Here is a 12,524-nt window from a genome sequence, read left to right as displayed (position 1 = left end):
TTTTAAAAAGAAGCAAATTAATTGTAGATTTATTCCATATGCTGACCTGTCTCAGCATACTGAAGGCTTATATAGTAGAAATAAGAAAAACCAAGGAACACAGCTAAGAATCAGCCTATTTTTTTTATTCCAATACATCAATACAGTAAACTCTCCATCCTGATACTGTCCTCAATTACCCAGTGAACATCTAAGTGCATGAACATACACATACACACACTTTGATTTATGAGTCACTAATGGAGCCCTCAGGAGAAGCACATACATTCAAAGGAACTGGAAAATACAATTCTGGCTCATAATGCAAACTGTACATACCAGTGTTTTATAGCAAAAGTCTGTGTTATATTTAGACTGACTTTAAGAAATAGATTAACAACAGCGATGCAAGACAACAATGTGAGTCGTTATCTTTTAAGCCAGTTTACAAACTGTGTGGTTGTGAACTGCTACTTTATTGCTTTTTTAGAAGAAACAAATGCACACTTAATAAGCATTGCCATTAAATAGCCATTAAAATAAAATTCTAAGAAATCAAAAGCAGCACAAAATAGAATAAAATAAAATGTCATTGAGGCTTTTAAATTAATTTTTCGCCTGTTTCCAATGACTATTGTAGCGTATCTACAATAAACCACCAACAGATTACAAAGCAACTTTGTTCAGCTAGTTGGATTGCTAGTAAGCAGAATGAATTGCTTGATGAATCTGCCACCTACAGACAAAATGGCACAATACAGCTTTTATAAGAACAAATGACACATTCACATTCACTCACACTACTAGACTTACCACCACTGCCATATTAAATTTAATAGTGACACTGCTAATTTTTCAGTGTGACAATGGACAAAATACATTTAAGACTTACAAATACAGAAGCTATTTTTCAGCAAAGCTGACTGACTATCACAAAGAAAACATTGATTATCCATTTGATGCATGTAGGAATGTAGATGGAATCAAATCTATCATCTGTTTTCTGTGTGACTACAGTAGACCTAATTTGCTAGAATATTCGAGAATCTCACACCTTTCCCCAGAGAGAGAAAGTGGGAGGGAGAAAGAGAGCTAAAGGAGGAGAGAGAATGAAATGAGTTTCCTGAAGAGGAGATACAGCAAATGGGAAAAAAGAGGCCATAAACGATAATGAACATTCCCCCTCTCCTTAATCTCTTCCATCCCCCTCTGAGAGCCGGGAGTCTGCAGCCTGCAGGAAGGATGCTGCTAATTTCCTTCTTTATTGAATTGAGCTGGACACACACGCGTCCTGCAGGGCCGACCAGCCTCCTCTACTCTCACTCCGATGCTCATCCGAGGGCCTCTTTGTTAATTATTCTGCCTATTTGTGCAATTCTCTGGGTTTCTCTCTCTTTTCTTTTGCCATTTCGGTATCTCAGCACTTAGTCTTCTTTTCTTACTCAGCCTTTTTTCATCTGCCTTTATAATTTCTGCAAATAGGGTACAAAATAAGACCTTTAACAATGAAAGGTGGAGCTTAACCTTCAAAGCATCATGCCAGCTTAATGCTTTCAAATTTTATTATATTGTATGAAATGTTTAATTTTACACTACTAATTATTGGAATTAAGTTTTTTAAAGAAATGACTCTTATTCTGTAAACACATTAAACTGATCAAAAGTGAAAGAAAGATTTTCATTTCAAATAAATGCTTTTCTTTTGAACTTCTATATGTCAAAGAATAGTGGGGGAAAAATGTTGTATCATAGTTTCCACAGAAATATTAACCAGCACAACTGTTTTCAACATTGATGATAACAAGAAATGTTTCCTGAGCAGCGAATCCGCATATTAGAATAATTTCTAAAGGATCATGTGTTGCTGAAGACCAGAGTAATTTCTGCTGAAGAAAACAGCTTTAAAATCAGAGGAATAAATTACATTTCAAAATATATTAAAATAGAAAAACATTATTTTAAATTGTAGAAATATTTCACAATATTATTATATTTGCTGTATTTTTTTTATCAAATAAATGCAGCCTTGGTGAGCATAAGAAACTTTCCTTCAGAAACCACAAACTTTTAATGTACATTCATTTTGAATGAATTTTTCAATTTTTACAACCCTGTTATTAATATTTTGCCTGAAAATGTCTAAATGTTGTTTAAAAACCTGACTTGTGATGTTATTTTTTTTTTTTTTTAGCAATGAACGTTAAATGAATATCAAAATGAATTAAAACTCAAATGAAATATAGCCTAAATTAAGCTGTAAAGTTAACTTGGAACTAATGTTATTTTTTAGTTATTGTAGTTGTCACATATAGTTATTTACACATTTATACAGCATTTCTCTTTAATTCAAGATTTTATTTTTTTATATATATAAAAACAAATCATTTGCAAACACAATTTTTTATGTGGTTAAAGTAGCCTCATGCTGTCTATGTTAATGTTATTTGTAATATAGAACTGTACCCTATTTTTATTGATAGTGCCTCTTGTGCTTTCAGCTCTGCCCACTTCTCCTGTCGTGCCCCACCCACAGAGACCAAAACTGTGGTAGGACATTTCACATACACTTCCTGTCTGCTCCAAACACTCACAAAAAGAGTGAATACAGTGATCCATGAAAACAAGGTATGGATTCAAAACTGCGCATCATGAGCTTTTATATTAGGACATTTTATAGAAAAGACTCTTGGAAGAATTTCTCAGTATAGAAAGCACACAACTGCAGTGCAAAGGCAGATTCTATAATAATAATGAAATCACAATGCGGCATGTCTTGTCTGGCATTCGGTACACAATAACAGTAAAATGGAACCATCATTTAATAGAGATATTTCTGTGTACTGAAATCGAAAAGACCAGCCTCAGTATCAACTCTTGTCCAGACTGGTTTATAGTGGTTAGTGCTGTATAGGTTAGGTGCCAGACTAGTTGAAGGAACAGCATAGCCATGTTCAGAGCTAGTCAACCACGGTTATTTTGGAGAAGCTGGTTGACCAATTACAGTCGGTTAAGTGAGTTAGGAACCTGGTGTAGTGTCTCCATAATATATCTAATTCTGAGTTAAGACCCATTCTCACCAAAAACATTAACCATATAAATAACTATAACTACAGTACAGTTGAGTCCTCCTCACCAACGGATGTTAATTTTCTGGTTATTATAAGCGTGTGACTGGCCAGCTAACAAAAATATGTTCTAAGAATGTTTTGCTAACATTCCCATTAAGTTCTGAAAACTAAGTTCTCAGAATGTTCAAAATGTCCAGTTATTTTTACTTATTTGAAAAACATCCCTTACATTACATTACGTTACGTTACATTATGCAAATGTTAAGGGAACATTCCATTTATCATTTCCAAAAAAAAAAAAAATGTAAGGAAACATTACTTATGAATGATTTCTTCTGAAACAATTAGTAACATTTAAAGAATTTAAAAAACACAAAATGTTTCATAAATGAAACCTTCCATAAATGATGTATAACAAAGTTTTTTTTGCTAACTTTTGAACACCTTTCAAAGACCAGATACACTGAATGAACTTTGAATTAACCTTACTGGAAGAATGTGTGTTCATAACTTTGCCAGAATGTTAATCAAAGTTCTGAGAGCATTTCCTTTTAGCTTCAGTTATGTAAATGTTCAAGCTTTTGTATTGTGGTTGTGGTCAACGTTTTTATGATTTATCAAAAAAAAAAAATAGTATGTGATTGCAATTTTATCATTCCTCTGTGTCATTATTGTTATAGTTGTGGTCTGAGCATTACTATTCTCATAGAATTAGAGTGATTTTTAATAAAACTTTATCTGTATAGTTATGGTCCTTGGTGTGAATAGGCCTTTGGACTAACAATGCTGATCGCAAGCAAGTGTCTACTGAGCAAACTTTAAGTTGAACACATTTCAGTGTGTGTACAAACTCAGGAGTACGTGACTGTAAGAACGGTTCACCTTTCTTCGTTAGATTGGCATTTCAACAGTTTTCCCACACCTCAGCTAATTAGCTAGCTGCTCAGAACACTTGTTAATTAGAAGAGAACTAACTGCCATTCCTTCTAAACACTATCATGCAAACTCACATCCACCCACCCCATACACAGGTGGCCTACGAGTTCATCTTTCTGCACATTATAAGCAGCACATTCTGATTATAAGCAGCTAGAAATTCCTAGATTAGAGCTACAAAATAGTGAATAGTAAAATTTTTGACCTTCTTAAACTGAATTAAACACCTCCACACACCTCTGCACAATGCCCACAATGATTTCTGCACCATCTGGATGGACTGAAATGAGACTTGGCTGTTTACACGCTGACTGTATTCATTTGGCCAATAAACATGTATTGATGTTAGAGAAGACTGCTGTACCTGCTCGTTGTTGTTCATGCACTGTAGTTTCTTCTGTTTCAAGTAGGTTGTTGTGAGGGGCATGTTGTAGTCTATGAGATCAGCCACCAGAGAAGTTGGTTGGTTGTTTTCTGAGAAAGCATGAGATATTTAAAATGGTTAGACCATACAAATATAATTATAACAACAGGAAAAGTGAACAATGTTGTTATGGGGAGAATCATATTAAGACTTTGTGTCCTGATGCTATTTCTCTAAACTATCAGTAGAGGGCAGTATCTGCCCCAGTGTTTTCTGCAGGCACACTTCTGCCTCAGATTAACAGTGTCAAACAAAGTCCTAATTATAAAAAAATTAAATCCATATGCAAATTACATTAATAATCATTGAGAAATGTGTAGATATTTAAATCCATTCTCTGCCCACAGCTTTTATATTTTCATCCAAAGCCACTGTAATGATGTCCTGTGATTTGTGTGAAAAACCACTGTGAATATTTGTGTAAAGATCATGATGATAATGCTTCTGACTTTGTCAGTAATAATTTCTGATTTGTTTAGTGTCTGTGTGTGTAGTTGTGTGTGTTTATGTCATCCAATTTTAAAGGGATAGTTCACCCAAAAATGAAAATGAAAGCTGAGGGTAAGTAATTAATGACTGAATTTTCATTTTTGGGTGAACTAACCCTTTAAGTGCACTCACATACAGAAGTGCACTCACAGTATGGTCCTCAGTTTCCTGAAGAAGGTCTAAAACATAAGGAATACCCAACAATTTCCTTTAGATTTCATAAATGTGGAAGCATTTTTAGTCATATAACAGCCTTCTCATTTATGGATTTTATCGGCTTTGAGTTAAAAGAGCCATGAAGCAACCCATTACCTCCTGATAATCTCACGCACATATACACACATAGCAATGGATGAGCTGTTTGCTGTGTATTGATCAACTTCAACTTCTCATTTGTCATGTCATATGGATTTACCACAACAATCTACAAAAAATCCTTCAGGATCTAGATCACCGCTAAAACCAACAATGGTAATAATGGTTAAAGACAAAAATGATTTTCAGATGATTTCCAGTTTTGTCAGGCTGCTAAAAAGACAGGTTTATTATGCTGATGAAGTCTTTCAATAATAAGTAATACATTTTTTACCTGAGATTGCAACACACACACACACACACACACACACACACACACACACACACACACACACACACACAAGCTAGCGTGAATTAAATTAAGCTAATAGTAAGAGAACATTAAAAGAACTTAAGCATTCTTTTAAAAAGAGTGCTTACTATGGAAATAATATACTTTAGAATTACAAATTATTAAGTGTGAACTGAATGTAATGTTTTCAAACACTTAACTGCATGTTATTTACAATTAAACAAAAATGTATTCTAGTTTAAATGTATATTAAATGCAGAATTTTGACCCACTTAAATAAGACTTCCTACATCTTTATATGTAATTTCATAATAACTTCCACTGTCTTTGAAACATGGTAAAACATGATTACTTTAATGTAACTGAAACTTGTATATCATGTATTTTAAATATATTTGTAACTATTCTGTAAATATTTATTTAAAAACGTAAAATGTCTTACAATATATTATCTTTAAATATAATCTCAAATAACACACAACAGTTCAAAATTACAAGTACTTTAAATGTGCCTTAGTATGTTAAGTTTAATCAAAGAATGATGCAAGAGGATGTTGAGCTAAACAAAAACCAATAATTAGCTTATATTTAGTCATTATACTGTGCATCTGTCAGCTGAAGAAAGAGTTAGGAAAAAGGTGTGTTGACATGATTTCACCACATCCTCAACATGTGCTACTAATATCACTTCTTCTGTATCTATATATAAATCACGCATGAAGCCACAAGGCAGCAACAGCAGATATGTGGATAAAAGAGCCAATATCAACCACAGCCTAAGTGTCAATTAAAGACAAGCGAGTGTACAGTAATTAATTACTCTGAATAATTTAGCACTGAACTTTCGTATGGCTGGCTGGAGGGGGGAGGTCTGTGCACCCCAGTGGGCAAGAAGCCAATTAGTTGCTCTCTTTATGAGCAACACCCAAACTAAGCCCAGTGTTGACACAGTGCTTTGACAGCTCAGTCCTGGGAGGTGTTGCCTATCTGTTTATCGCAGCGAGCGGGACATTTGAGGGCAGTACTTCTGATTGGCATCCCGCACTGCTGGGGTCGGACTAACTGGGATTGCAGTTTCTCCAAAACAACAACAAAAAAAATTGTTTTATTCTTTATTATTAAGGAGTTTTATTCCTTTATTCATACTAGTGAAAATTTCCCAATCAAAAACCCTCCCCCAATGGATTCCACCCACAATCCCCCTCTTTCTCTCTCTGTAGAAATAATCTGGTTCCAGAGGCATTTTCTTTGTTAAAAGGCCTGTAATTGGGCTAATTGCAGTGTGTAGGGAGGCTAGCAGGACACTCCAGTGACTATAGCCTAATCAGAGGGTGTTGAGACGTGTGTGTGGGGGGAGGTGTGGTCTGAGGGGGTTTCATTAGCTTCGGGCTGGCACGACAGGGGAAGCTCGTTACAGGGTGGGCAGGGGACAAAAGGGACAAGAGGGGGTTTTCTTAACAAAGACAATTAGTTATCCAATGAAGCATTATGGGTTTGAATATGTACTAATATGTGGAAATGAATAGTTTCTATCTTGTCATTGTCATTTTTATGGATTAGAGTCAATGAGTTCTCAAATTGTGCTAGGAATTAATACATAAAGCCACACAACTTCCTGTAAATAAAACTTACTTATCTGAAGTGATCCAGGTTGGTTTGTGTGTGTGTGTGTGTGGTGCGATACCTTTGAACTCTGCTCCGCTGGGGCTGATGTGCATCCTCTTCTGACATTCTCCACAGCTCATCAGGAAACGGGTCACCGCCTCTCTGGGCAGGAACGCATATGTCTCCGCTATCTGACACACGAACACACACCATATTAAACTTCACTTTAGCATTTTTTGAGACTCATTGGTTATATAAGTCCAAACTTTGAGTGTTATAGAATTCATGCTCAGAAGTGTCTTTGTGCTATATATAATGTAAAATGCTTTCAGATAAGAAATGATAGCATAAAAAAAGACAGAAAGAGGATGATTATGGAAAAAAAAAGCAAAAAGAAACCCCATAAATCCAGATTATTGGACAATTTATTCATTTCAGTCCCACTTTATATTAAATGGCCTTTAAACTGCTATGTACTTAGATTTAAATTAATCATTTGATACAATGCAGTTATTGTGTACATACAGTACAAGTTTTTACATTGTACTTATATTTTAAAAAATACCTGCATGCAAATGCATCTGTAATTAATATCTGTAATGACATTTATAATTACACTGTTGACCCATCCGTTCACCTTAACCCACCCCTAAACCTACCCATACCACCAAACCTGTCCCTAACCTGACCCGTATCCAACCTCAATAGCAGCAAAAATATTTTGCAATACAATATGAACACAATAAGTACATTGTACTTATTTTTTGATGTATGTACATAGTAGTTAAGGCCACCTAATATAAAGTGGGACCTTTATTTCATCTTTGAATAAGGGTTTACAAGTAATCATGAAAAATGTTGTGACACCATTACTAGTGATGTAATGTTGGTGAGTAAAACAAATGTTAAACATCATGTAAGTGTCATACTGGTCATTTTAACTTGCATTATAATTAATTAGCCTACTAGTTATGTGAAATTATCAACAATTCCCCCACATTTTGCATATGAGAGACACCTTATATTTTTCAGAGGTGATTTATTCCCATTCTTAGCAGAGAGCTAGTGAGGCAGTAACAGCAAACATAAAAGATGATTAGTTTGCAGACAGGGTGTGAATGCTTAGATGATTTATTATAATACTGTCATCAAGTCCAGGACTAATCCCTGGGAGACTATCATACTGATATCTTTACATTTAAACACACACACACACCTCCCTCTCACTTTCTACTGTATGTCTATATGAAGGATAAAATAATTAACTGTGTGAGAGTGCTCATAATTGTCCATGTCAAAACATTTCTCTGTCCCACACACACAGTGAGATTCAAAACATGTCATGTACACAAATGTATGTAGCTAGAGCACTGTTGCCTTCTAAATTTTTTTCCTCACTTATACATTTCATATATTTATAATTTTTGTACGGTAACCCTCTTTCTTTGCATCTGTTTAGTTTCTCTCTCCTCCACCTTTCTGCTATTAAACTGAACAAAGAAATAGAGAAAGTACACCCCCACATTAAAAGTCCCTTGTGTCTCTCTAATCTCCCATGAGGCTCTAACTAACAAGCATGGACGGCCATGGAACCACAGCTGGAGGGTATAGCATGTACGCGTGTGCATTACGAAGACAGAAGCTGAACTAAACACACAAACCCCACTGCTGCAGTGATACAACAGCCAGAAAACCTGAGCTTTCTCCTTTCCAGCATCCTGATTCCCGCCGGAGATCCTAAGAGGAGCAGGCGCACAAATCCTGATGCCCAGGCCTTGCCCTCCCCTCAGACCAAAAGCGTGTCAAGCACGATCGGAACAAGGAACAGTAGAGGGAACAATGTGTGTGTGTGTGTGTGTGTGTGTATAAAACATATCACAGAAATTATTAATATAACAAAACCAAAAACAAGCTTGTTTATGCTTTTATTAGTAATACCGTGCATGTAAAAGATACTGACTGTAAATGCACATAAGAGCAAACGTGCACTTTTGTAACTGTCCAAGAGAGGGCAGCAGCACTGGACCTGTGGACCTCAGCACAACCACCAGACCAGGTGAGAGCGGCCCATGTCACTCTCACTTCCCATGTTTCCATGACAGCACATGTGTGATACAGAGTTCTAAAGATGTTCACTTCAGACCTAAATATATCTTCAAAATATGAGCTGATCCACATCTCTGCCTACAACAATGCAGAGAATGAAAGAAATGCAGAATGTAAGAAAGACAGAAAGAAAGAGTAAGCAGAATAGAAAGAAAATGTGGAAATGCACAATACAAAAGAGAGAAAAAAGAAAACTAGAAAGACAAAAAGAAAAACAGAAATAAAAATGAAATGCAAAAACATGAACATATGAAAAACAATTAAAAAAAGTAGAAATTCAATAAATCAAGAAAGAAATACAGAAAGAAAAATGAAATTCAGAAGAAAATGCAGAGAAAAATTCAGAAAGAAAAAATCTAACTTAATAAAAAAAATGCAGAAAGAAAAGAAAAGAAAAGAAAAGAAAAAAAGAAAAGAAGTTCTACATAGCCTCCAGCTTTCAATTACTAGGTAATGTTGGCGTATTCTGACTGTTCACCCAAAATTCAGAGGCCAGCAATTCTCTGCTACAAATCACACCAGTACAACACACAGCAGGAGCTGCTCGCTTCTGTTCATGAAAGTCACAGAGGAAATAAATCAAACTGACAGAGTAAGGGACACTTTAAGTGACAGACAGATACAGCCGGTCAAAAAAAGGCCACGAGAGGTATTAAATCTAAACTATACGAGTCCATAAACATACTTCCATGTCTGATCAGAGACTATGAGAAAGAAGTTCTCTGCTTTCCTCACCGCTTTATACGTTTTCTTCTGTCCGGCGTGTTTGGGTGCTTTGGCCGGGTCGGAGCTGATCTCCACGTGCATGGCATAGATGATGTCATAGAAGTCCTCCACCACAGCGACCCGCTTGAGAAAGGAGTTCTCCAGCCCTGAGCCCCCATCCACACACTGAAATCACACAAAGTACAGTAGTAGACTTATTTCATATACTTAAGCAATGTTACACAAGCAAAAATGATGTTATACTTTATTATACCATTGTATATCATAACGGACTGACAAACACATTCTCATGTCAAATAGTGATTATCACAGCACATAATGTGCTGTGCTTTAAAACAACAGTGTTTTGGTAATATGATTAGAGATACCTATTTTATCTTTTGAAATATATTTCCTTTGTAAAATGATTTTTACATTGTTTAACAGATTTTATTTATTTACCTTTTTTGACATTAAAATAGTTCTATCATGACAATTCTTGGAAGATTTTAACATGGTAATGGATTGTTATAGAGTATTGCTGCTGCAAAGCAAGTACAGGAACTTGCTTCTGCCGATACATGATGATATAGTGCTGCATTTAAGACATACTTATACTGCACAAACAGCATATATACTGTAATAAACTGTAGCAGATCTATACAGGTGGAGCTGGGGGAGGTGGAGGGTTTCAGAGTAACTCTGAAAGCATGCTGTGAACTGCTCTAGTGAATGCTGACCAGCTATTTAAATGCAAAGCAGTAAGCTCATTGGCTACATATGTAACATGAACCAATTAGCTTGTACCAAGCAGTTTAATGCTGTGAATATCATCAGTTTGCATTAAGAACCCTTCAGTCTGTACCATCTAGAGTTTCATGACAGAACTTGACATTTTCATTCTGTTCAGTGTGACTGGTTGAAATTACAGGACCAGAACAGGTGTGTGTTCAATACCAGACTCGTTTAGCAGTAAATGATAGAAAAAGACCTTAATGGCTAAATTATTTATGAATACAATTTGGATGGGACATTTGCAAAGTGGAATTTAATAATCATTGAAGCACAAAAGATCACCTCCTGTATGAGACCGGCTCGTTACGATACACTGATGTGTAAAGACACAAAACGATCAGTCTGAAAATCAGAGGTAAAAAACAATATAAATACTGTTCAGTTTCTTGCAAAGACCAATCGTTTTGTGTCTTTACACATCAATGTATTGTCATGAGCCACAGTGTTTAATTTGGTTTTATTTGTGTATGTTTTTGGACTCCCGAAGCTGTGATTTCCATCAACTTACATTATAGGGGGAAGTTGTGGCCTAGTGGTTAGAGAGTTTGACTCCTAACCCTAAGGTTGTGGGTCCGAGTCTCGGGCCGGCACTACCACGACTGAGGTGCCCTTGAGCAAGGCACCGAACCCCCAACTGCTCCCTGGGCGCCGCAGCATAAATGGCTGCCCACTGCTCCGGGTGTGTGATCACGGTGTGTGTGTGTTCACTGCTGTGTGTGTGCACTCTGGATGGGTTAAATGCAGAGCACGAATTCTGAGTATGGGTCACCATACTTGGCTGTACGTCATGTCACTTTCACTTTTATAAGACTGATAGACGGTTTGAGTTCAAAATCTTTGTTTGTGTTTTACTGAAGAAACAAAGTCACTTACAAATCTTGGATGCCCTGGGGGTAAGCAGATAAACATCGAATTTTTATTTTTGGGTGAACTATCCCTTTAAAATATAGAGTGACCAGATTATGATCATGTCTTTCTTTCTTCAGTCATAAAGAAATTAAAGCTGCAGTTCTTAAGTTTTGCTTCTTTGTCACCATCTCTGTTGGAAACCTGCAATTGCAGTTATTTGCGGAATTATTTTCTTTACATGGGTTGTGCATCGGCACAGCTCCTCAGTGCGAATGAATCTGTTTTGAGGAGTAAGTGTGGCTGTCAGTCACCGCACCGGTGTGGATACTGTACTTCAGAATCACAGATTCAGCATCTTGGAAGTATGACCCAAAACAAATTTTTCACCGGAAAATGTAATCTGAACAAGTAACATGTCTGCCACTTTTGTTCTGGCCAACTAAAAAAAATTAAGCAACACAATAAATTGCACTACCGATGGTAATTAAATCTAAACATGCAAATTATTATTGTTGTTATACTTTGTTCTCAAAATGTTAATGTTAACAACATCATTGCGTGACTTTGTGTATTTAGTGTGTATTAGTGTTACCTGTAGACTACTGGTGACTATGGGTGAATCTCCAGTTGTCACTGATGATTGTCATATGGACATTTCTAGGTTACAATCCGGCATCATAATGATAAATTTAATTATTCCAGCTGCTGTGAGAAAAGACTATTAATGATCTGTCACCTGCAGCATCCTCACGTGCAATATAGCCTACTATTGATAAATTTAATTTTTTTAGCTGCTGATATTTGTCTTTGAAGCTGCATTGAAACTGCAATTTTGACCTTTAACCCATTGGTCCCCAGAAGTCCACTATATGGAGAAAAATCCTGGAATGTTTTCCTCAAAAACCTTAATTTCTTTTCAACTTACGATAAAAAGACATGAACATCTTGGATGACATGGGAG

General features: G+C 36.0%; 1 protein-coding gene across 2 annotated transcripts in view; it reads right to left on the bottom strand.

Moving 5' to 3' along the window:
• LOC109048654 (nucleolar protein 4-like) overlaps positions 1 to 12,524 on the bottom strand; it is a 104,154-nt gene that overhangs the window by 74,406 nt on the left and 17,224 nt on the right. For both annotated transcript variants that reach the window (XM_042751163.1, XM_042751164.1), the window contains exons 2-4: positions 9,950 to 10,105; positions 7,188 to 7,299; positions 4,348 to 4,457 (exon numbers count right to left, since the gene is read on the bottom strand). In XM_042751163.1, coding sequence (XP_042607097.1) covers positions 4,348 to 4,457; positions 7,188 to 7,299; positions 9,950 to 10,105 — 378 coding nt within the window. The remainder of the gene's footprint in view (positions 1 to 4,347; positions 4,458 to 7,187; positions 7,300 to 9,949; positions 10,106 to 12,524) is intronic.

Source organism: Cyprinus carpio, chromosome B23 (genome assembly GCF_018340385.1).
Source record: "Cyprinus carpio isolate SPL01 chromosome B23, ASM1834038v1, whole genome shotgun sequence".
NCBI classification, from domain to species: domain Eukaryota; kingdom Metazoa; phylum Chordata; class Actinopteri; order Cypriniformes; family Cyprinidae; genus Cyprinus; species Cyprinus carpio.
Note: the sequence above shows the minus strand (reverse complement) of the source record. Positions and strands in the feature narration are given on the sequence as shown.